Below are 26432 nucleotides of genomic sequence, written 5' to 3' on the forward strand. Positions count from 1 at the left end.
TGTACTGAAACTGCCTTTGTGGTGCTGTACAACACTATCAATTTTATTTAAGCTGAGGCTAAATTTTAGTTTCCTCCCTGAATTATTTATTCCTCAAACAATGAATGGTGAAACCCAGGAGGTGGGGGCGATTGTGGGGGCGGATGGGTCAGGAAAGAGATGTCTGGTGACTTCAAAAACCATCACTAAGGCTGCTGCAGGAACAAATTCCACAAATGACCACCATGCAGCACTCATCTCTCGCCTGGCCATTGGGCAAATTTATTACTCCCCCTAAGTCCCAAACACACCATTTTACCCTCCCTGGTAATTTGTGTATGCATACTGAACAAGCCAAGCAGGCCAAGTGGGCTGTGTGCACACGCTTCTGGGTACAGAATGAGACACAGAGGCGGAGGTCAAGTGCCTTTTAACAGGCACAAGTGTGGGGAAGCTGACTACATTTCTTGAAGTTATTGTTCTATAAAGTGTGTTCCACTTCTATAACCATCAGCAATTACCCCTGGCCAGGGCAATTCTACCTGTCCCTCTGGGAGCTCCTTTCATGGGTCACTGTTCATCTGTTCCTCCTATCTCACCTCCACCCCAATTCCAGCCTAATGATCAGCACATATTTCTGTTGGACCAAACTTCAGCCTGTAACTAAACAGCACAGCTGGTCAATGCACCTCATTATTGTACAGACAAGATTCCAAAAGGAGCTAGGAAGGAGGGCCGGGCTGGATAATGAAACTTTTTATATCTGAACTGCACAAATCCCCACCAAGTAATTTCAGCATAAAGCAAACCAAATGGCAGACGAAATAATGTTAGTATCTTGTAGTTTACTTCGTAATACATAACTTCTAATCCATGTCCGTCTTCTTGTTTCTGCTTTTAATTCTGCCATTTCCTCTTAAAATTTAGGGTTTAACAAAGACAACAGGGCTACTGTTTGCCAAATCGCAGCTATTAATTCACAGCATAGAAAAGTCAAAGCTATAGCAAAAAATTGCTAATCTGCACAACTTTAAAAAATAGTTCAGTACATTTTTGTTATAAAATTCATTTACAGGAGGTTATTCACATGTACTTGTCAAATTTACTCCTGATAATTCACAAAAACATACAACTCAACAAACTGTGCACAATAAATCCAAGGCAAATTATACACAAAGAAACAAAGCAAGTTAAGTAGCACATATTCACTTGAAATAACTAATATTGAAAGAAGACAGGGAACTTTCTTTTAATGCCATGGCAAAGACGAAGCAAAGAGCCACACTTTACACCTTGTAAAAAGAACAGCCCTGTTCAACAACGCTACACTGACAGCCACATCAGGAGGGGCCACGGTGAATGTAAGAAATGGCTTTGGCAAATACTTGTACCAACTGGAACGAGTGAAGTTTCAAAAGTAACGTGAGGTACAACTGCATTCCGCTGTGAAAGGCCGTCACAGGACACAGGCTCGTCTGTTAGAAAGGATGATGTAGTTCTACCACTCATTCTTGCAGAATCAGATCTGCTGAGAGGTGAACCAACAGGTGAACACAACGTTAAGAACAGGCATCAAACTTCACTGGAAATAATATTGTTCAGTGTGTGGCAGCAAAATATGCATTTTAGAGAAAACTTATTTCTCAAATCATGTGTTAATAGTATTAACATGAACAGCGTGGGAGACATCCTGACCCCAACTGTTTCTGCCATGCCTCCCTTTAGAAGCTTAGGAGTTTGTACATTCCCTAAGTGGTCACCACTACAAGTGTCTGCTAAAATGGGCACTTCATCAAGATAACAGAGAAGCAAACTTAAAGTAACGAGATTTCTTCCCAAAGGCACATGGAAGAGGCTGATAGAGCCCTTGACCCAGACAGAGTGGGGCCCGTCCCTACCCGTCCTGAACTGTCGCACACTGCATGGCCAAAGACAAACTCTCCACCCCCGCACAGGAAGCAGCGGCTGACTCTGGGGACAAAGCGCTCTAGGAAGTCACCTGCTCCCTGGGTTTCAGGAGTGTTCAGTTGACATTAGTCAGATGTCCGGACACCAGTGAGAGAGACACAGGTAATGAAATCAAATGCTCAAACTTTTGGCAACCAAAAGTTGTTTTTTAAAGCTCTTTATAATCTGCTCAAGTAGAATTTCTAACACAAAACCCTTTTTTGCTTAAAAAGCAGATGACAAAGGAAATGTCAAATAATGCACATGAATCTTCAGCTATTTTCCTACCCCCAAATGAGATAAGGGGCTGCATAGCATTCACTACAGACCCCTAGTTTTTACAACTGTCAACTGTACATTGTCATGTTTAGGATACTCCAATTCACTGTGTGGATATTTGAAAAACTGGACAAAATCAGGCAGCCCACCCCTCCCTTGTCCCGAGCTTCCTTGATCTCCATTCACCATGGCCAATTTTCCCCCCACAAAAGCACTATCACCTCTAATAGTAGCTGGCAACACCTACCAGATATTCTAAACAGCAGATATTTTTACCAGGTAGATGATTTCTGAAGATCACAGGAAGTCTACCACTCTCTTCCCAGTTCTGAACTCCTCTGGTTACGCTTCCTTTTAAACCGGGTGCTTCTTTCCTGCCCAAAATATTCTATTTGGCCTTCCCCAGAGGTTCCCAAGCTGCCTGATCATAATCCCTTGGGAAATGTTGCAGAGAGAGACACACACACACACACACACACACACACACACACACACACACACACACACACACACACACTCTCCCTTGGGAAATGTTGCACGCACGCACACACACACACACACACACACACACACACACACACACACACTCTCTCTCCCTTGGGAAATGTTGCAGAGAGACACACACACACACACACACACACACACACACACACACTCTCACTCCCAGGCTTTCTGGAAAACTAGTTAGATCTGTCTGACAATCTGTAAGATGAGGCGATTCTTCCACAGCTGACCCAGCGCTAATCTAGCATTTGACAACCACGTCTGTACCTCACCAGTCACACAAAGCTCACAATATGCTGGGAGCATTTGAATGATAGCTCAAGAATTATTCTTTCACTCCATATTCTTCTCTTTCAAGAAGATTAGGAATTTTAGCTAGGGAACTATGTGCATACTAAAACAGGTAAATGAACTCATCACAGAATATAATACCCTGGGCCAATGCACTGTATCTAAAAACGCACCATGTCAGCAAGACTTCACCTAACATAACCGTGCTGCCCAAAGTGTCCCCTAGGAGACTCCAGGTTTTTGGGGGGTTTTTTGCTTTTTTTTTTTTTTTAATAGAGCTAGAGACACCTGACCCACCAGCACTAACTCAGCTTATTCCAAGCTAGGCTGTTAAATAAATCTGTCTTGCCCTAACAATGGTTGAAAGGACCTGCCCTCCTTCCATCTTTTTTTTTTTAATATAAAGTTTGTTCTGTTGAAAAATGATTAACATTTTAAACAGGGGGAAAGAAAAGCGGTCTACTAGATTAAATTTTAAAAGAATTTTGTTATTTGCTATACAAATATACATTTCAACTTTTACAACATTCACTCCAGTCTGACCTCCTTGTCTATAGAAGACTAAGAGATCAACATTTCCAGTCTCTGACTTCAAGGACATTATTACTGATACGCAATGCCCTCTGAAAGCTTTTGCAAATGACAGAAAATACTGAAGATGACCAGAGGCTCAGGTGTTAACGATGCATTTTCCATGTTTTCCAACAGCACACAAACTCCTTACAAAAAACAAATAAGCTTATCTAGATGGTCCCACGAGCTGGTCATCTTCAGTTTACAATATGCTGTCGCTGCTGGCCCATGTCACTGGGCTTTCCTATAAAAGCTTTCTTTTCTTGGAACTGTTGTCCTCCTGCTCCAGTCTCCTCTTGTCCCACCTAGAGTTCCTCCTGGTGTGATGGGTCTCAGAACCACACTTCTCCTGCTCCCCTTCACTGAAAGCCCTGGCCTCTCTCCTGTGACAGAGCTCCTCTTCCGGGTCATCACATTTGCTCTGACACGTGGAAGCCTCGGGACTGGCAGCTGGAGGTTCACCCTGCACGGGAGGTTTGTGGCTGCTCAGAGCAGCCACTACAGCAGCGGGCTGCTGTACATGGCTCAGGTCCTGGTGAACGACAGGGAAGCCCGACTCCCCTGTAGGAGGTGTTGCTCCAGGATGCTGGGGGCTCGAGGGTTGTGGATCCCATAGGAATATTCCTCCTTTGACCTCAATGCCCATCCTCTTCAGCAGTCGTGGGTCCCGAAGTTGGTCATGAACAGGAGGTCTTTCAGGGTCCTTTGAAGTAACAGTAAGAGTAGTTTCCTTGGAGTCAGAGGGTGTGTGGTATAGAGAAGCAGCAACAGATGTCTTGGCAAATCCACTGTCTAGCTTGCTGCTGGGCAAACCACCCTGGGGTCTGGACACCTCTGGGGCTATGGTAGGAGGGTGAGTGAGACTTCTCTGTAGCACAGGCTTGAGTTTCAGAATCTTCACTGCATCATGTCTATAGTTTTTGTCACAGGTCTTAATAATGGCACCACGCTTCTGAGCATCCTGAATCAGCTGATTCCAATGCTGGTTTTCCTTGAAACAATGAGAAGGGAGAAATAATTATACCCCAAAGAAACACTGCTTGGGAAGCATAGAGTTCCAGCTTTCATTTCTGAACAAATAATATATATTATTGTATGAACATATTCTCAAGATTCATTACTCGTCAGACAAGGATGAAAGGAAAAAATAAATTCAAATACAAAATGATAAAGTCCCATTCCTAAAAAATAAGACCTGGTCACAACCTAAAATGGAGAACCTCAACTTTTTTTTTTTTTGAGACAGAGACTCACTCTGTCGCCAGGCTGGAGTGCAGTGGTGTGATCTTGGCTCGCTGCAACCCCCATCTCCCGGGTTCACGCCATTCTCCTGCCTCAGCCTCCCGAATAGCTGGGACTACAGGTGCCTGCCACCACACCCAGCTAATTTTTTGTATTTTTAGTAGAGACGGGGTTTCATCGTGTTAGCCAGGATGGTCTCGATCTCCTGACCTCATGATCCGCCCGCCTCAGCTCCCAAAGTGCTGGGATTACAGGCGTAAGCCACCATGCCTGGCCGAACTTCAACCATTTTTATCAGTGCATTCAACTGCAATGCAGGTCTGCACTAGTCACTAGGAGCATCATGTTGCTATTTATATTTCAATAAATTAAAATAAAACAAAATAAAAAATTCTGTTCCTAAATTGCATCAGCCACATTTCAAGTACACAGCGGTCACATGTGACTAACGGCTATTGTACTGAGCAGTGCAGACACAAAACATTTCCATTATCACAGAAAGGTCCTTCGGACATTGGTGATCTAGAGTACTGCCTACACCTCTTGGCAGGGCTAACATTCTGAAACAGGAAGGTCTGGTTTCAGAAAGCAAACTTCTGAGTACATGTGACTATTCTAGAAAAAGGCCCATGGCTTCCACTGGATTTCCAAAGGCCTCCCAAACCCCAAATGGCTAAAACATCTTCATCCACTGAGATCTCAAGATATCATCTCACTTTCTGCCTGTTTCCTACAGGAGCTTAAGATATTAAATCCCATCTCGGGAAAGTCGCCAAACACATGCATCTCTCCTCTCTTCCCGACAGTTTCTTCAGAGGAGGCTGCTGCTTTACAACCACTAGAACTTGGGTCTCTTCAGAAAGAAGAAAGAAAAGAAGAAAAAGGATAGCTACCCTCTCATGGGGGCTCCTGTACTATTCATAAAGGTATGTTAGGGAAGCAGTGAGGCTGCACAGTATTTACTTGCTGTGTGACCTTGGTCAAGTCATTTGACCTCTCTGAGCCTGTTCCCTCATCTGTAAAATAGGAGTAACATTTTATTTAATGGATTCTAAAGTGCACGTTGCTTTCACATTTTAGCATTTCTGACCTTGGGGAGCCTCTTGGCCATGTACCTATCCTTGGAGATTTATTGACTTTTAGTCAATAAACCATTTAAAAATCTTGCCTGAAAACCTTCTACAGACATTTTCTGATAAGACAAGATAACATCAGCATTAAAACTTATGCACTGGGCCGGGTGCAGTGGCTCACGCCTGTAATCCTAACACTTTGGGAGGCCGAGGTGGGCAGATCACCTGAGGTCAGAGGTTCGAGACGAGCCTGGGCAACATGGTGAAACTCCGTCTCTACTAAAAATACAAAAATTAGCCAAGTGTGGTGGTGCACACCTGTAATCCCAGGTACTTGAGAGGCTGAGGCACTAGAATCGCCTGAACCCAGGAGGCGGAGGTCGCAGTGAGCTGAGATCATGCCACTGCACTCCAGCCTGGGCAACAAGGTGAGGCTCTGTCTCAAAAAAAAAAAAAAAAAACCCCAAAAAAACCTTATACACTGGAGATAAAGGGTTCTAAGAAAATCCTGGAGACAATGGTGAAACTCTTAGCAAATGCTAAATTGCCGACCTTATTATTGCACTGGGGATGAATGACAACACTGATGACTATGGATTGGGAAGTGATTCATTCGTGCTAGATTCTGAAAGTGAAATATTTTTAGGAATATCTTAACCTATTATTTTACTTGTATTTTCTATGTATGGATAAGAATATGGTAAAAATCTGTCTAAAGTCTTAAGAGAGTCCTTTCAATAAATATGAAAGTTCTAAGTGAAAATAAGGCACTGTGTCATCATAGTCTAATAATGGTACATAAAATAGTGGAGCATATTATAATGAATGGTTTCTTGAATTTGATAAACTATGGTAATAAGCTGACTTCACAGTAGTTTTTCAAGGTTTGGAGAAAGTCATGTGACCAGAATAAAATGCTTGGCCCGGTGGCTGGCATATTGAAGACAGGTCTGTGGAGGGAGCGCCAGGCTCTGGGGCTCAGTTCTCTTTCTCACTCAGATCTCTAGAGATCCTTAGCCTGTGGCTCAAACACATATGTGAAGCAGATGGCCTTGCTATTTTTGCTAAGTTTACTACACCTAAACTTGGTGTTTAATCCATTCCTAAGATCACAAAAACAGTTCTGAGCAGGCACTATTAGCCTTGGTTTCTCAGAGGAAATCAAACGCTTTAATGATTGATCCCATTTCCATAAGGGGAACTAGGCTAAAAAATTAAAAACAAAAGCAAACGAATCCCCAAAACAACAAAGAAAAAGCCCAAGGACAAAAAAAGTTAGAAAGCCCAGCTGACACATCGGGAAGTTTCAGATTCTCATCTGTCTCTTTTTGTAGCACTGCCTTCCTAGAGTGAAGACAATGTCAGTGCCATTAGCTGGAGGTCAGTGGTCTGCACAGTTGTGGAAATGTGACCCAGGGGCTCCCAAACACTGTCTAAACAGAATGTGAAAAAGGGTTACGGAAAAACCTCCCAAACCCCAGCTTCCCATGTCCTCCTTGGGCTGCCCTGCCTCCTGCACCCCACCCTTCACAATCACAATGGGCCTCATCCATCCAGAGTGCACTGCCAAGACACGTCAACACCCTGAGGTGCCAAATTAAGGGAGGATGAAAAACAGTAGTGCCCATGAAGTCTCCTTTAATCAAGGCATCACTAAAAGATGTATCTTTAGTAACATTTCATTTACTTTTCAGGTTTAAACATGATCAAAATCTGTGATATTAAATATATTTGTCTTGTTTTGCTCAACCGTACAAATAAGTGTTAACAGGCTATTCAACTGATAAGAGATCACGTTTTAACACTCAGATCCTTATGGTCACAGGAAAAGCAATTTTTAAAAATTCAAACCTATATTTTGACATAACTATAGATTTACAGGAAGTTGCAAAGAAAGTACTGAGAGGTTGCATGCACCCTTCACATGGGTTCCCCAAATAGTGATAAAAATCAACTTTTTAGGCCGAGGTGGGATGACTTGAGCCCAGGAGTTTGAGACCAGCTTGGACAACATGGTAAGACCCTTTCTCTACTAAAAGTACAAAAATTAGCTGGGTGTGGTGGTACATGCACCTATAGTCTCAGCTACTCAGGAGGCTGAGGTGGGAGAACAGCTTAAATCCAGGAGGCGGAGGCTGCAGTGAGCTGTGATTGTACCACTGCACTCCAGCCAGGGGAAAACAACTTTTTAAACTTTCAAGTTATACAGAAATTTTTGAGAGAGAGGTGTAGATCAGTGAGATTAATTTAAAGGCTTTTAATTCTAAAAAGAGATTACCCCAGTGAATCTTATCCTAAACAAGTAGGAATGGAAGTACAATTTCAAAGAGAGGAAAAAATAAAATAATATTGCTTTCTATTCCACTGGATATATTTAAGAATGATGTAATAATTTTAATTGCTGTATTTTAAAATGTCAATATTGATAATACATCAGAAGCATAATCTTCAGTAATATTCAAACTTACAAAGATTTTTTCTATCAACTTAAAAATAGGAGGTACATAAAAATAAACGGTACACAGCTTTTAAAACTTCCTTCAGAGTAAGCACACAAACGACAAAGGCTGGAGGTGGTAGAGGAGTGAAATGAGAAAGAAGGTGTATCTGAGCGCCACCTGGTGGCAGGAACTAAAACGAGGGGAAACAGCCACCAAGTTGGCTCTTAGATGAAATCAATGACTCCATAAAAAAGAGAAATGACGAAAACTACAAAGTTATTACCCCTAATGAGACAAACAGCAAATATGTGTTACATCTAGCTGTGGTATCAGTGAATTAAGCTGTACCATTTGTCTACTGAAGTTGGAAACTCGTACACCTCTTCCAGAGGGGCGCCTGTCCTGGCAGAAGAATGCCGGAGGCGCTAAGTGTTGGAGAAACAGAGTGAGCAGCACAGCTCCCAGTGCCAGCCGAAAAGCAGAGCAGAGCACACGCCTGCAAACTCTCTCTGGCATTAAGCTGGGCCAATAACAACCACATTTACTGAGTGTTTACTAAGTGCCAAGCAATTGCTATGGCACTTAACATTTGTGGGTTTAATATACCTTCTTAACAATAATCCTATGATGTGGATAATTTGTTTTAAAATGGTCACCTTGAGAGCCCAGTGTAGATACTTGGGTTCTGGGCTGAAAAAAGGCGAATGGTTCACGTGTACACAAAAGCTCCTAGGAAGAAGTTGCTGGAAAACATAACAACCATTATTTTGTAATCCAGAAATCATTTACACTTTGATGGAAAGTAAGAACAAAAACTCAATCCAACAACAGTAACAATGGGTAAACTTCTGAGCTCTCTGGTACCTACCATCAGGGTCCTCAAATGTCCGAGGATGAAGAGGCTGTACTTGGCTCGTGTGATGGTGACATTCAATCTCTGCAAACTTGCCAGGAATCTAGGCAATAAAAAAGAGTTCCTTCTTTGTCTAGAATGACTTAACCTGCCCATGTGAGACACAGGTGGACTCTAGAATGACTCAACGTGCCCATGTCTGACAGAGGTGGAATCTAGAATGACTCAGTGAGCCCGAGACACAGGTGGACTCTAGAATGACTCAGCATCCTCATGTGAGAGACAGGTGGACTCTAGAATGACTCAGCATGCCCATGGGAGACACAGGTAGACTCTAGAATGACTCAGCATGCCCGTGTGAGACACAGGTGGACTCCAGACTCAGCATGCCCATGTGAGACACAGGTGGACTCTAGAATGACTCAGCATCCTCATGTGAGACACAGGTGGACTCTAGAATGACTCAGCGTGCCCATGTGAGACACAGGTGGACTCTAGAATGACTCAGCATGCCCGTGTGAGACACAGGTGGACTCTAGAATGACTCAGCATGCCCATGTGAGACACAGGTGGACTGCAGGCAGCTTTTCCAGGATTCCTCCACTCCTCTAGAAGTCACAGTGCTTTCTTACTCTCCGTCCCAATACAGGGTACCGGGCACAGAAGAATTCCTATTAAAAACAGGAAACAAACCAAAACCTCGAGGCTTCCTTCAAAGTGATGTATCTATCAATTTCCTATTTTTACCTGGATGAGATAATTGGAAATTTTAACAGTGCAATCTTGAAGCCTTGAAAAATCCTAAAAATGTGGTACCAGCCCAATCACTTTATTCTTACATTTAAATATATCTAGATTGTTAAGATATTGTAGAACTAGTGTAGAAATACATGAACACCAGATATTTTAATAGATCAGAAAAAGGGCTCAGAAACAGAATTGATGTATGATAAACGTGAAATTTCAAATTAGCTGGGAAAGAAAGGACTATTTATAAACTGACCCTGAGATATAACTGGTCTCTGTATATGCAGCCCATCCCAAGGAGGGGCAAAGATTACTTTAATTACGATTTTATTTGAAAACAAACTAATTTATAACCTGTAAATTCTGTCTGCTTCTCATGACAAGAAACAAATAATCATGTAAGAGTCTTGGGCTTGGGGTATTTTCTGTCACTCATACAGGTGTCCTTAGCATCTTAAATAAACTGACAGTAGTTAAGGTGAACAAACTTAGCCAAAGCAGGAAAACACAGAAAACAATGACACTTTGACACATACCATGGGGAGTAACATGCCTCTGCAAAGTATAATCTAATTATTTATTTGAATCTTATTAAATAAAAGAACAGATTCACACTATGAAATGGGTTAATATAAAAGACACCAAGGCCGGGCGCGGTGACTCACACCTATAATCCCAGCATTTTGGGAGGCCAAAGCAGGTGGAGCACTTGAGCTCAGGAGTTTGAGACCAGCCTGGGCAACATGGCGAAACCCTGTCTCTACAGAAAAATACAAAAATTAGCTGGGCGTGGTAGCACATGCCTGTAGTCCCAGCTACTTGGGAGGCTGATGCAGAAGAATCGCTTGAACCCAGGAGGTGGAGGTTGCAGTGGGCCAAGATTGCACCAAGATCTCACAGTATGTCTGTTTCACAACTTAAAAGGGAAACTTTCATAGTATTACACAGATTTTCACAAAAGAAAATTAAGAAAGCAAATGGTGTTCTCTAACAGTGATAATGAACCTAATCCTGAATTATAAACAAGCAACAATGTATAAAAGTATAAAAGAGCAACAATGACAGTAACTCACCCAATTGAACCTTGCACGCTATTTGCTCTGACACATGTGACAATAACACAATCCTTCTGCCGACCCTGGAATGCATCCACTGTATCTACTTCTGCTGGTCTATTTACAAAAGAGAGACATATTTACTGGAAAAAGGAAGATAATTATTAAATATACGTATTTATAAACTAGTTTTTTGGTTTTTTTTTTTTTTGAGACGGAGTCTCACTCTGTCGCCCAGGCTGGAGTGCAGTGGTGTGATCTCAGCTCACTGCAAGCTCCGCTTCCCGGGTTCATGCCATTCTCCTGCCTCAGCCTCCCGAGTAGCTGGGACTACAGGCGCCTGCCACCGTGCCCGGCTAATTTTTTGTATTTTTAGTAGAGATGGGGTTTCACTGTGGTCTCGATCTCCTGACCTCGTGATCCGCCCACCTTGGCCTCCCAAAGTGCTGGGATTACAGGTGTGAGCCACCGCGCCCGGCTTAGTTTTTTGGTTTTTGACAGTCTAGCCTCACTCTTGTCCAGGCTGGAGTGCACTGGCATATTCATAGCTCACAGTAACTTGAACACCTGAGCCCCATGTCAGCCTCCTAAGTGGCTAGGACTACAAGCATGGACCACCACCCTAATTTTTCCATGTTTTATAGAGATGAGGTCTTGCTATGTTGCTCAGGCTGGTCTCAAACCCCTGGCCTCAAGCAATCCTTCTACCTCACCCACCCAAAATGTTAGAATTATAGATGTGAGCCACCATGCCTGGCCTTACAGTCTTTATTTTTTAAGAAACTTTAAAAAAAAAAAGAGAGAGAGATAGAGTCTCACTGCGTTGCCCAGGGTGGATTCAAACTTCTGGGGCTCAAGCAATCCTCCTTGCCTCAGCCTCCCAAGGAGATGCATGTACCACCATGCTCGGCTGCTAAGAAATTTTAAAAACATTTTCTGGGAGGTTAGCCTGAATTTCCTCCTCTCTCCATTCCCTGGCAACCACTAATATACTTTCTGTCTCTACAGATTTTCTTATACTGTGAGTTTCACATAAATGGAATTACAAAATGTGATTATTTGTGACTGTTCCCTTAGCATAACATTTCCAAAGTTCATCCATGTTGTAGCATGTAACAGAACTTCATCCCTTTTTTCATTAATATTTCATTGTACCACATAGTACAAGTTATTTACTAAGACTTAGTGTTAAGGTGGCAGCACTCCCCAAATTGATCTACAGATGTATTCCAACTGCCTTTTTTACAGAAATGGTCACACTGATACTAAGTCTTTGGCTGGGTATGGTAGCTCATGTCTGTAATCCAAGCACCTTGGGAAGACTGTGTGAACTCAGGAGTTTGAGAACAGCCTGGGCAACTTAGCAAGACCTTGTCTCTACTAAAAATGAAAAAACACACAAAAAAATGCAAAAAACAAAACAACACTAAGTCTTCCAGTCCATGAAAACAGGATGTCTTCACATTTATTTAGGTGAGTTTTTTTTTTTTTTTTTTTGAAATGGAATTTCGTTCTCGTTGCCCAGGCTGGAGTGCAATGGAGTGATCTCAGCTCACTGCAACCTCCGCTTCCCGGGTTCAAGTGATTCTCCTGCCTCAGCCTCCAGAGTAGTTGGGATTACAGGAGTGTGCCACCATGCCCAGCTGATTTTTGTATAATTAGTAGAGACAGGGTTTTACCATGTTGGCCAGGCTGGTCTTGAACTCCTGACCTCAGGTGATCCACTCACCTGGGCCTCCCAAAGTGCTGGGATTACAGGCATGAGCCACTGCATCCGGCCTATTTAGGTGTTCTTTAATTCCTTTCAACGTTTTGCAGTTTTCAGCGTACAAGTCTTATACTTCTTTGGTTCTATTTATTCCGAAGTGTTTTATTCTTTTTGATGCTATTGTAAATGGAATTGTTTCAACTTCTTTTTCAGATTGTTCATTGCTAGTTGCATCAAAATATAATCAACTTTCATATATTAATCTTGTATCCTGCTAAGCTTATTATCTCTAATAGTGCCTTTGAGTGGCTTTGTTAGGGTTTCTAGAAATAAGGTCATGCCACCTATGAAAACAGAGTTTTACCTTTTTCTTTCCAATAAAAATGCTTACTTATTTATTTTCCTTACTTAACTGCTCTGGCTAAAACCTCTAGCACAATGTTGAAAAAAAGTAGTAAGAGTTTCAAACATCTTTCCTGATCTTAGAGGAAAGGCTTTCATTCTTACCATGAAGTATAATGTTAGCTATCAGTTTTTTCTAAATGCCTTTTATTAATAAAAAAAGTTCCTTTGTATTCTTAGTTGTTGGTTGTTTTTTTTTTTTAAATCATCAAAGCGTTTTGGGTTCTGTGCAATTTTTTTTTTGTATCTACTGAGCTGATTGTATCGGTCTCCTCATTCTTCTAATATGGTATATCATATTTATTTTCATATGTTAAAGCAATCTTGCATTCCTGGGATAAATCCCACTTGGTCTTGATGTATAAATCCTTGTAATAAACTGCTGAATTCAGTTTGTCACTATTTTGTTGAGGATTTTTATATCTATTCATAAGGGATTTGGATCTGTAGTTTTCTTGTGATACTTTCCCTTGGCTTTGATATCAGTATAATACTGGCTTCAAAAAATGAATTTGAGTGTTCTATTTATTGGAAGCATGTGAGAATGACCTGTGTTCATTCTTCTTTTAATATTTGATAGAATTTACCAGCTTAGCTTGGTTCTGGGCTTTTCATTATTGGGAAATGTTTCATTATTTGTTATATAGGTCTGATTTTCTTTTTTTTTTTTTTTTTTTTTTTTTTTTTTGAGATGGAGTCTCGCTCTGTCACCCAGGCTGGAGTGATGCAGTGTGGCAATCTCAGCTCACCGCAGCCTCCACCTCCTGGGTTCAAGCGATTTACCTACCTCAGCCTTCCGAGTAGCTGGGACTATGGGAGCGTGCCACCAGGCCTGGCTAATTTTTGTATTTTTCAGTAGAGATGGGGTTTCACCATGTTGCCCAGGCTGGTCTCAACCTCCTGACCTCAGGTGATCTGCCCGCCTCAGCCTCCCAAAGTGCTGGGATTACAGGTGTGAGCCACCACACCCAGCCTACAGGTCTGATTTTCTATTGTTTTCTAGATTCGATTTTGGTAGTCTGTGTGCTTCTAAGTTAAGATGATTTTAAGGTTATGGATCTCCAATATTTAATCTTTAATTTTACTGCTGAGGTAAGAAGGAAACAAAAACACGATCTTCATTCTATACATAAAGGCAATACAAGCGTTAAATCATTTATTTAAAGTGAAATGTCACTTTTAGTCTTGCTAGAACAAGAATTCAGATGAACAAGTCATGGAACTAAAAGGTAAAGACCTGGCAAGTTTCTTAGTCAATTCCACTGCCAAGGAGAATGTTGACATTCCAACTGCCAGGAAGTACCCTGTCTACCCAGGAGTCAGACAGCACAAGTCTATGAAAGCCAGCAGCACCCCAGCTTCCTTGTGCCATATCACCAATTTGCACAGACCACTCCTTAAGAGTTTCCCTTTTCTTCTTTCCTTCTATATCCTCTCATTCTAATTCAACAAGAAAACTGGAAATACTTATAAAAATACCTCACCCTTTTCTATCGAACTCTTTGTCCAAATCCTTCTGAATCATCGTCTTCTGGGCCTTGTAATGAGTTATTATGCCAATGTTTCGAAAACTAACATCCTTTCTTTTGTCTTTAATAAGCTTAATTATTTCCATCACCAGTTTTATTTCTTGAACATTTATATATGAGCTAAACAAGATGGAAAAAGAAAACACAGTGTTATCAAAACTAATAGCAGGCTAATTGCTAACTTAAGTTCCACTGAGTTTGTTTCCCATTATAGTAAAGGGCAGGCAGATAGGCTTCATCTTTTATTCAGCTAGCAGTGACTCCAAGAGGCTGTTACAATGACCATTAATATGGTATATATGAATAAATGTGAAAATACTATGGTAAATATGAATACATGTGAAATGCCCAGTGAAAAATGAAGTTGTAGAGAGAAAAGAGTTTGAAATCAACTGAAGTTTGGCGCCACTTTCTTCATCTGTTAAAACAGGGATAGCAGTAGTAAGAACAGCAGTATTAATAAGAACAAAGATGTGAATAAGAGATAGCTAACATGAATTAAGGATTAACTATCTTCCGAACACTGAGAAAATGCTTTAGATGTATGACCTTCCTTGTCCCTCACCACTGGCTGCATACAACACACACCACACAACCGAGCAGCTGCCATCCACACAGACTCAATGTGAAGGATGTGTCCCACTTGACCCCAGTTGAACAACATGGGGCCCTGGAGCAGGTTCATGTCCTCTTTGTAGTCCTCACCAGCCTCATATCCTGCACTCTCAACCCCTCCTGAAAACACATGCTCCCTCATGACCATACCGGACCCGAAATGCACCAAGACCAGGGGATGCACTGCCCCATCCCTTGATTCCTGAGGCTACCTTACCCGCCTTGCTTTACGAGCCTTAAATACCCATTCTCCTAACTTTGAGACTTACTAAATGGACAACCCAGTCAGCTAGCGATCTCTTCCATCCCTGAAATCTTCATTTTCCTTGGTCCCCTCCCAGATTAACCCTCTCTGGTCAACATTCCACTCATAACCCTCCTTCCTCATGATGCTCTGGGGCTTAACTCGCAATCCTTTGCTCTCCTCCAACAGGCCCCATTAAAACCTTTAGGCTGCAGTCCCTCCAGCACTACAATCCCATGGCCAACCACTCCTCTGTATGTGTAACCTCTTCAATGAGTGTTCCCTACTTCCACCTCTGTATCTTATCTAATGCCTGATTCTCACCTGAGGACGCCACCTGCTCTGCAGCCATCCCATGATGTAGAAGTGGGATTTGTGTTTCCTCCTACTTCATGACAGAGTGGTGCTTGTATCTGTGCCAACAAATGCTGCCCCTAGACCATTCCTCCCCTACTCTCTCACAAGAATCCCCAGCTCCTCTGACATTGCCGCTTTCTAGCAACACCACCACTCCTCTTTGCTGTCATATACAGACCACCTGAACACATGCCCTTATTCACAACCCAATACCATCCAACCTCTGTCACTACTTCCTTCCTCCCTTTCACATCTTCATTCAACTGAATTTATACTTAGCCTTCACAGTACTTAACCCAACTGGAAGAACTGCTTACTGCAGTGATGACCTGCTGAAGGCCTGTCTTCCCATGAGACCACCATCTTGCAATGCGCACGTCTGTTTCCCTCACTGCTGTGAGCTCAACAAGTATCTACTCAAGCGCTTGCTTATGACATTAGGTAATATTATCCCCATTATACAGAAAAAAGAAGCATCAACTTAAGTGAAAATGACTGTGCTCTGACACTAGGCAGACAGATGTGTATAGGAAATGTATTTAACAAATATGAATGCAAATCATGGAACAATTCTGGGACTATCAGAAGACTGAGGCAAGAGGAGAACATACTCATTATCCCGTCTTTCGGAACCATCTCCGACATCAAACACAAGGTATGGCTGAAATGGCCAGTCTGATGAACATCGAATGGCTTCTGTCTGTCTGTAAAAAAAAAGCAGTCAATATTCAGAATAAAGTCAAGATTTAAGAAAATATTTTGGTATTACTACAATTTTTTCTGTGTGGTGATGTGGGCTGGGGCAAGTAAGGGGATAATAGGAATATTCTTTTCTAGACGTGTATTAGTGAAAGGTACAAAACAAATTCTATTTTTTTCCTGGTGCTAGGAGAGGTATCTATATCATTCAAATATAACAAGTATGACTGGAAAGACACTCATAATAGAGTAAGCCACAGAATACTATGTTAAGTATGGTCCCATGTTTTTCCTTCAAAAATTTAAAAAGTAAAAAAAGATACGCATAGTAAAAGGACTGAAACTTGGCCAGGTGCAGTGACTCTCGCCTATAATCCCAGCACTTTGGGAGGCCAAGGCGGGTGGATTGCTTGAGCTCAGGAGTTCGAAAGCAGCCTGGGCAACATAGCGAAAACCCGTTTCTACAAAAAGAAAAATACAAAAATTAGCCAGGCATGGTGGTGACTGAGTGTAGTCCCAGCTACTCAGGAGGCTGAGGCAGGTGGATTGACTGAGCCTGGGAGGTTGAAGCTGCAGTGAGCCAGGACTGTGTGCCACTGCACTCATTCTGTGTGAGTGACAGAATGAGACCCTGTCTTCAAAAAAAAAAAAAAAAAAGGACTGAAAGTGGATACACCAAAATGTTACCAGTGATTATTTCTGGGTAGTATAAATATAGGTGACTTTTTCCCCTTTTCTTTTTTATGTGCTTTGCTGTATTCAACATGATGGCTATTGTAACAAGACAAAATTATTAACCCTTCATGATTTATGCTTTTTATGACAAGACCTAAGACGACAGTAAAATGTCTATTCTTCATAAGTAGCTAAATTACAACAAAATAAGGTCACAAACAATAAGGGGAACTCACCTATTTGTTTTTAAGTTTCTGTTATAAACATAATTAGAAGGGAAGAGGCATATGTCTGGATGCATCCTGTACTGAACAGTGAGCTGTAGAATGGGCAGCCTGCTGATCATGTTGTGTTCTACATTCTCTTCCAGCAGTCTGCAGAAGCGAGCCATCATTGACTGGTCGTAGCCATACTCCTGTGCTTTCTGTGAGGGACAAAATAAAGCAATAATTTCCAAGAATTCATTTATATCTTTCCCACTATTATAAACACAATTACTGAGATCTAATACGTACATGGCAACGTTCAGGCAGCATAAGATTACCAACCACAGCTTCAGAGAAAAAAGGTGTTTCTGACTCTGAGCCTCAAAATGCCATGAATCTTTTTTTTTTTTTTTGGAGACACAGTCTCACTCTGTCGCCCAGGCTGGAGTGCAGTGGCGCGATTTCAGCTCACTGCATCCTTCACCTCCCAGGTTCAAGCGATTCTCACGTCTCTGGCCTCCTGAGTAGCTGGGATAACAGGCATGAGCCACCACACCTGGCCAAAATGCCATGAATCTTGAACATATGTGGAGGTCTTTTCTACTCATATACTGCTAATGAAAGAGATATGATCTTGTGAAAGACAACTGATGCTATTTTGATGCTACAAGACGCCACCCAAAAAAACCAGTAATAAAGGAAATGTAACATAGATTTTAACAATTATTTCTGGGGGTATACCCTCACAGACAGACATATTGAATGCCACTGTAAACAAGCCTTTTGAAGACAAAATTCTTCATTCATCCATCTAATATGTACTAAGCATCTATAATTTGGAGTGCTAAGACCACTAGAGTGAATAAGATGAAGTCTCACAGGACTTAATTTCCAGTGAAGGAAACAGACTCGACTTATGTGTTGACCATCCCTAATCCAAAAATCCAAAATACTCCAATGAGCATATCCTTTGAGTGTGAACTTTAAGTATAAAGTCAGCACTTGGGAAGTTTCAGATGGTGAAGCATTTCAAATTTTTGAATTAGGAACACCCAAGCTGTGCTAAATGGATTTCACAAACCAAATAATGGGTTATATTCTGCAATCTGAAAAACAGTGACCTAAGTGACAAATGGGATAAACTGTCTTGATGTTATCACAGTTGTGCCTTGGGATATACTTTCCGATGGCAGCATCACAGAAAGTTTCAAAAAGGGGAGGGGGAGGGATAGCATTAGGAGGTATACCTAATGTAAATGACGAGTTAATGGGTGCAGCACACCAACATGGCACATGTATACATATGTAACAAACCTGCACGTTGTGAACATGTACCCTAGAACTTAAAGTATAATTTAAAAAAATAAAAAGGTTTCAAAACGTACTTTATCTTAAATAACCCTGAAGTAAAAATGTGCTGAAAACTTCACTAAGATGATGGAATCTTCATGAGTGACGTGAAAGATACTGGCACTGAAGACGTGCAAAGCCTGAATAAACTTGTTTCACAAACTATGGGAGTGGAAGAAAGGCATTACTTCTTAACCTATTTATATGTGTGATTTTAAACAGGTTTGTGTAAGCATAAAATAATTATTAATAGACATATGCCAATTTTGCCTAAATCCTCAAAAGTTTATCTGTGTTAGCTCACAAAACCTAATTTTTAATCTTTTCTTTGGGGAAACAGAAAAGGAAGTTATGTAAGGTAACGCATCTACCTCCAGACAAAACCTTAGTCCATTCTACAAATGACACAGATTTATTAATATATATTCTGACATGGGAGGATGTCCCTGATTTACTGATTGAAAAAAAAAAAAAAACAATTCTGCACAGAATGATTTTGCCACCTTTAAACAAAACCAAACCCACGTACATATACACATAAATATATACATGTATACAAATCATATACCACTTTTTAGTAACTGACTCACTGTGATCCCCTAGAATACAAACACCATAAGGGTAGGGATTTTGTCTGTTTTCTTCACTGTCATAACCCCAGCACCTAAACAGTGCCTGAATTATGTTGGCACTCAATATATACATACTGAAAAAGATTAATAAACACACAAATGCCCAGCAATATCTGTTAAAAATACTCACTTTCACTGTAATTATCACTAGAAATAGGTGGTCAAAAAAGGCACCTTACGGAAATGAACTTTGTAATTATTTTCTCAAAATAGCCTGTTTTATTTGTACAACAATTTAAACAGCACAAATGGATTTTTTTCTAATTTTTGTTGTTTTTCTCAATCATTAAAGTAGGCAGTAAAGTTGAGGCCCATTAACAATCTCTCTTTTCACTATACGCCAAGGCCCTTCAATGAAATACTGCATTATTTAAAGAAATGGGATACAGAATTTACTCTTCATTATTCTCCATGAACGAAGTTACCTGCAGCAGTTCTTCCCTACACACACGGGTTTTCACTGGGTGACAGGTGTGCAAATGGGTCACACTCTAACATGATCATGTACCTGTGCTCAAATGTCATACAAAGAACTGCACTATCATTCTGATAATTCCGAAGTCAAAAACCACTAACGATAACCACCTGCATTCATTCCACACTTCAACAAAAATGCTTTGAAAATGATCTGTTCTCTAGGATCATTTATGAGGCCACTGCTCAATTATCTGTATAAATAATCTATGTTATTAGTAAAAAATACACATTTTATTAAATTTCAAAACCTCTTCAGATTACTTCAAAACATCTACTGGATCCTGATTCTAATGTGCATTTTCAGGAGAATCTTTCGTGAGATTAAAAAAAAAACCAATAGAGTAGAGGAGACTACAGTCTGGTTCTTCTCTTCCCAAAGTCAGAGCTCGTAATTGAGTCTTTTTTTCCCCTGTACCTTCACTTTCAGATGATGTGAGGAGCACAGACATGTTCTTGTATTAACACTAGAATACCAAATTCTAAAAATGGAAATGTACTCCAAAATTAATTTAACTTCATGTTTTCCTCAATTTGTACATATTTAAACAAAAATGAGGAGGGTAGGATTCTTCTCTTTATTTCTGAAGTTTTTCTTTTATTATTGTTTTGGTGTTTGTATGATTAAAATAAATCAGATTCAGCTCTTAAAAGGCGTGCACACTGCCTTTCCCAAAGCTTGGTTCCCATGGCACGTCATCCATCTAGGCTTCCAAGTCCCTGACACACTGCTTCTGCCACACATACACAGAAGAACAACTATGACCAAAGGGGCATTTTTAGGAATTTTTTTTTTATTTATTAAGTGCTTCTCTTTTCTCAGTTACTGCTTACTTTTCCCTCCAAATTAAGAGGCCAATCCAAGAAAGATGTCTCTCCCTCCTGAAAACAAAAATTTTAAAAAGCCCCTTCCATTTTAAAGCAATCTGAACATAAAAAACTTACCATAGAGATGACTGTGGGAGGGAGCTGCTTAGGATCTCCTACTAGGATGAGCTTATTGCAGCGATGGATGAGTGGAGTAAGAGTCTCAATTTCACAAGACTGTCCAGCCTTGGTAAGATACAGAAGGGAGAGGCAGTCTTAACAATCTTTGCTATTTATCCATATAGTTTATCTGATTAAAGTTCTAACCATTCAGAAAAGTATCACACTTCTCCTGCACCAAATATCAAAAATACAAATTTTCCCTGAAAACAAAAAACAAAACAAAACCAACAAAATAAACCCTCCAGGCTGTGTGCAGTGGCTCGCACATGTAATGCCAGCACTTTGGGAGGCCGAGGCGGGTGGATCACCTGAGGTCAGGAGTTCAAGACCAGCCTGACCAACATGGCGAAACCAAAAAAATTAGCTGGGCATGGTGGCAAGTGCCTGTAATCTCAGCTACTCAGGAGGCTGAGGCAGGAGAACTGCTTGAACCCGGGAGGCAGAGGTTGCAGTGAGCCGAGATCACATCACTGCACTCCAGTGCGGGTGAGTGCAGACTCCGTCTCAAAAAAAAAAAAAAAAAAGCGAGACTCCGTCTCAAAAAAAACAATAAATAAATGAAAAGTAAACTCTCCAAATACATGTTTAAAAAAAAAATCAAACATGTATTTTTGAAGTCAGCCACCAAGGGGGCCACTACCACTTGGGAAGCAGCCGTAAGTTCAGAAGGCCATGCACATCCTAGATGCGTGCTCTTTGTTCCTGCTGAGCATGAGCCTGAAAAAATTTTTCTCCTCTAAAGTCCTTTTAAAACTTTATTTTAAAATTTTTATTTATTTTTTAATTAATTAATTTATTTTTTTGAGAGAGTCTCACTCTGTCACCCAGGCTGGAGGGCAATGACATGATTGTCGTTCACCACCTCCCTGTCTCAAGCAATCCTCCCACCTCAGCCTCCCGAATAGCTGGAATTACAGGCGAACACCATCAACTCCTGGCTAATTTTTGTCTTTTTAGTAGAGACAAGGTTTCACCATGTTGCCCAGGTTGGTCTCAAACTCCTGGGCTCAAGCGATCCACCCTCCTCAGTCTCCCAAAGTGCCAGGATTACAGGTGTGCGCCACCATGCCCAGGCCCTTTTCAAAACTTTGTATTTGAGGTTCAGAAATCACATTAGGAGCGTCCATGAGTGTGTTTCCCCATATCTTTCTTCCTCGTTCCTCAGCATGCCTCTTTGATGACAAGACTCAAATTTCTCTTAAATTCAATGACATTTTCTTCAACTATTTAATCATTTCCACTTTTTGTCCTTTCCTTCTGGTGAAAACTGGATCTTGGGTCTCCTGATCACTCAATTCTCTGGTATCTCCTGCTCCATCTCTTTTGTCTTCTGACTCTACGTTTTGACAAACAGTAGGCAGCCAATAAATGTTTGCTCAAAGAGTGAACTAGGAATAAAAGATGTCAGCTGAACATACTATGGCTCAAAGCTATACAAAATTATATTAAAACTACTTCAAAAGGTTACCAGAGATATTCTAAGCAGGAGCGAGACAGTCACTCAGCAGAGATTTTGTTAGAAACCATCAGTCATCCTCAAGACTAACCTCCAACACTGGAAAATCCACTTTCACTATGGAGGTTCATTAAGGAGCGTATTTCTACGTAAGGGAATACACATGTAATAGCAAGTGAAAATCAGATGCAAAAACAAAACACATTTCCTCACCATCTCAGCAGCCACAATTCATCTAAGACTTACTCGTCATAGTACTAGTCAAAGTTGTATAGCTGATCGTTCACTGACCTCATCAACAATGACACAGCTGAAGGGGACACCCCCTTGCCCACGGAAAGCAGACTCAAGTAGTAAACCACCACTTGTGCTCAACGTGCAGCAGATGACATGGGACTCTAAGATGATGATACTCTGTGTTTTCTGTGGGCGTCCTTGAACCTAAGAGAACAAAGGTTAAATCAATATTCAGCTGTACATCAATCCTTGACTATGACAGGCCTATGTTTACTATAAAACACTCACTATTTATTAAAATATATTTATGACAGAAAAATATTTAGTAAAAGTTAGGGGGAAACCCTCAAATCTAGGAAACAGCAGAAACATTTAAGATAATCACAAACTGGAAAGAATGTGTGCTTTGCGGCTGAAACATAGAATATGATTTAAGCACATTAAAAATTTTTATCCAGGGTTTGATTTGGTCAAAGTAGATTACAATCCTTCCTGTAGTCAGATATATGTAGATAGGTATCTGAAGTAGAGATGTAATAATTCTGAGTTGTGAATTATATGAGTAAAACAGGGGTGGACATTTTTCTGTTAGTTTTTAAGTATATAATATTGCCCTGTCTTTTTTTTAGTGCTTTTGCTAGTACTAACAAAAATGCCTGTGAACCTGACAAATATTCTATTTCCACAGTAAGAAAAACAAGTTTGGTCTCCTTCTATAATGCAATGTACTGTGATGGAGCCAGACAACGTGAATGATGCCTCACAATCAAACCACATAGTGCTCAAATCAATCAGCATTTTCATCAGAGATTCAGTTTGCTTCTTTTTGCTACTAGGAAGTAGTAGTGATTCATCTCAGCACATGTGATATATTCAACCATGGCATTCAAGGCATGCGTGCGAGCTTTAGGAAGAGGGTGGCACTGTGGTCCTCCACGGCTCACACAGTGAAGCACTGTCAGACACCGTCCTCAGCCATCTAGTGAGTAAAACTGCTGAGCACAGTTCCATGGCCCACAGAACACATGTGATGAGCAGCAAAAAACATCTGTGAAGATGGACTTCATCCTTGACTCAGGAAAGATTAATCTGGGGTTCTGTTTAAAATCTGATTAAAATCTGTTTAATCAAAAGCTTTCACATAACTTTTAGTTTAAATAAACTGCTAATGAAAATACGCATTAAATTCAACTATATTTTAGTCACATAGAGAAAGATCATAATCCATTCAGGAGAAAAACTTCAGCGAAAATACTACTAACGTCATCAGTTACTATTACCCTCTTTCCCTGTGCAGTGGCGCGATCTCCACTCACTGCAAGCTCTGCCTCCCAGGTTCACGCCATTCTCCTGCCTCAGGCTCCCGAGTAGCTGGGATTACAGGTGCCCGCCACCACCCCCAGCTAATTTTTTGTATTTTATTAGAGACAGGGTTTCACCATGTTAGCCAGGATGGTCTCCATCTCCTGACCTCGTGATCCGCCCGTCTCAGCCTCCCAAAGTGCTGGGATTACAGGCGTGAGCCACCACGCCCAGCCAAAGCTATTTTCATTAACTGTTTATCTGATGATAATTATCATAATTGTTTTTTGCAGTTTATGGGAAGCAGAAATAGAGCACCTTATAAGAAAGAATTTAAATATTTACCGAGACTTAAAACAGAAAAAAGATAACTTATAACCACCTCTTTCTTAGAAATCTTAGATGGTGGTAAGAATTCATTCTTAGGTTAAAGAAAAAAATGCAAATGTTGTTACACCAGCTTCTCCACTTCCACAGATGTTTGTAATTTTTCATAACAATTTAAAATGTAACTGAGAAAAGCCCACAGCTGGCCCGGCATGGTGGCTCACGCCTGTAAAGCCAACACTTTGGGAGGCCGAGACAGAGGATGACTTGAGGTTGGAAGTTCCAGACCAGCCTGGCCAACATGGTGAAACCCCGTTTTCTATTAAAAATACAAAAAAAGGGCCGGGCATGGTGGCTCACGCCTGTAATCCCAGCACTTTGGGAGGCTGAGGCGGGAGGATCATGACATCAAGAGATCCAGACCATCCTGGCCAACACGGTGAAACCCTACTAAAAATACAAAAATTAGCTGGGCATGGTGGCACATGCCTGTAATCCTTGCTACTCGGGAGACTGAGGCAGAAGAATCGCTTGAACCTGGGAGGCAGAGGTTGCAGTGAGCTGAGATCACGCCACTGCACTCCAGTCTGTTGACAGAGCGAGACTCCATCTCAAAAAAAAGAAAAAAAAAAATTAGCCAGGCACGGTGGTACACGCCTGTAATCCCAGCTACATGGGAGTCTGAGGTTGCAGTGAGCTGAGATCATGCCACTGCACCCCAGCCTGAGAGACAGAGTGAGACTCAGTCTCCAAAAAAATTAATAAATAAAAGCCCACAGCTTATCTGAACAGTCATACTTAAATTTTAAAAAGAAAAAAAAAATCAAGAAAATGCTACGGGTGAACTACTTACCTCTTTAATTTTAGAAGCAAGTTCCTGCCTTTCCTTAGAAACTTTGGAAATGTTTTCATCTAATTCTTGCCTCTGGAAAAAAATTCAAAGGTCATAATTAAAACTAAACTAAGCATTTTTAAATGACTTCCAATGGACTGCCTCTAATTTTAAAAGAGCCTGTATTTCACCAATGAAAAATATATTTACCCAGCTTAGTTCCTCTTTACCACTGGAGTCCTGACACACTCTGTATGCTGCTGTGTAAGACTCAGCTGTGTCCTGTGCACTGCACGTGAGCTGTCTGCTTAGTGTCCTGTGCACTGCATGTAAGCTGTCTGCTTAGCATTCCAGCACTGGGAGCATCACACTGCCCTTAACTTCCAGGTGATTCAAATGAGGCTGTAAATCACACATTCCTCTGGCCACAGTGATGGGCATCTAACACAGGCCTGGCCAATCATGCACCCATTTTCTTAAAAATAGGGATCAGACCTGCTTGCTCACCCAGGGACTAAACTAACTGCTTCTTTGGATATATGGACGCTAAGAGAAAGACCTCTCCCTCTGGGGTTTCTAAGCTGAGATGGTGGAAGCCCTGAGATGCTGACACTCACCTTCTCCCGGAGAAGAAATGGCTGACACACAGAAAAACAAATTATGGAGTGGAGAAATGGTATCATGTGACCCTCTGGATCCACCCATACTGAAGCTAATTCCCTTTCTCTCTAACCTAATTTGAACTGGGCTCAACATGCAACTGAAAGATAACTAATAAACTCAGTATAGCTTTAATATAAGGCAGTACAGCCTATAAGCCAAATGCAAGGCCACGTGCAGGGACTCATGCCTGTAATCCTGGCACTTTGGGAGGCTAAGGTGAGAGGACTGCTTGAGGCAAGAAGTTCAGACCACCCTGGGCAACATGGCAAGACCCAGTTTCTACAGAAAACAAACAAAAAAATTAGCCAGGCATGATGGCACACGGCTGTAGTCCCAGCTACTCAAGAGGCTGAGGCAGAAAGACAGCTCACTTGAGTCCAAGAGCTTGAAGTTCAATTGAACCACAATTGCACCACTGCAATCCAGCCTGGGCCACAAAGTGAGACCCTATCTCAAAAACAAACAAAAATGCAACATCCCATCTATTATTTATTTATCCAGTAAATAAAGTTCTACTGGAACACAGCCACATCCATTTGTTTATGTATTATCTATGGCTGCCTTTGTGCTACCAAAAGCAGAGTTGAATAGCTGCAACAGAAACCAACCATATGGCTTGCAAAGCCTAAAATCTTTACTAGAATATCTTGCCCTTTACAAAAAAGTTTTTAAAAAGATTAAAAAAAAAAAAAGTACTTTTAACAAAAGAAAAAATGAAAAAAAAAATTAAAACCAAAAGGACAAAAAAAA

General features: G+C 41.1%; 1 protein-coding gene across 16 annotated transcripts in view; it reads right to left on the reverse strand.

The window, feature by feature from the left end:
- Nucleotides 1-804: 804 nt before the first annotated feature.
- Nucleotides 805-26432, reverse strand: part of SETX (senataxin) — a 96307-nt gene continuing 70679 nt past the window's right edge. For 9 of the 16 annotated variants that reach the window (XM_054502278.2, XM_063649982.1, XM_063649978.1 and 6 more), the window contains 11 exons: nucleotides 25041-25112; nucleotides 22613-22762; nucleotides 20821-20928; nucleotides 17450-17637; nucleotides 16451-16543; nucleotides 14579-14743; nucleotides 11003-11101; nucleotides 9815-9853; nucleotides 9198-9285; nucleotides 8986-9072; nucleotides 805-4564 (listed from right to left, as the gene is read on the reverse strand). In XM_054502278.2, coding sequence (XP_054358253.1) covers nucleotides 3818-4564; nucleotides 8986-9072; nucleotides 9198-9285; nucleotides 9815-9853; nucleotides 11003-11101; nucleotides 14579-14743; nucleotides 16451-16543; nucleotides 17450-17637; nucleotides 20821-20928; nucleotides 22613-22762; nucleotides 25041-25112 — 1836 coding nt within the window. In that variant the 3' untranslated portion in view covers nucleotides 805-3817. The other 7 variants (XM_054502282.2, XM_054502281.2, XM_063649988.1 and 4 more) reach the window with 4 other exon arrangements.

This window comes from Pongo pygmaeus, chromosome 13 (genome assembly GCF_028885625.2).
Source record: "Pongo pygmaeus isolate AG05252 chromosome 13, NHGRI_mPonPyg2-v2.0_pri, whole genome shotgun sequence".
Taxonomy (NCBI): domain Eukaryota; kingdom Metazoa; phylum Chordata; class Mammalia; order Primates; family Hominidae; genus Pongo; species Pongo pygmaeus.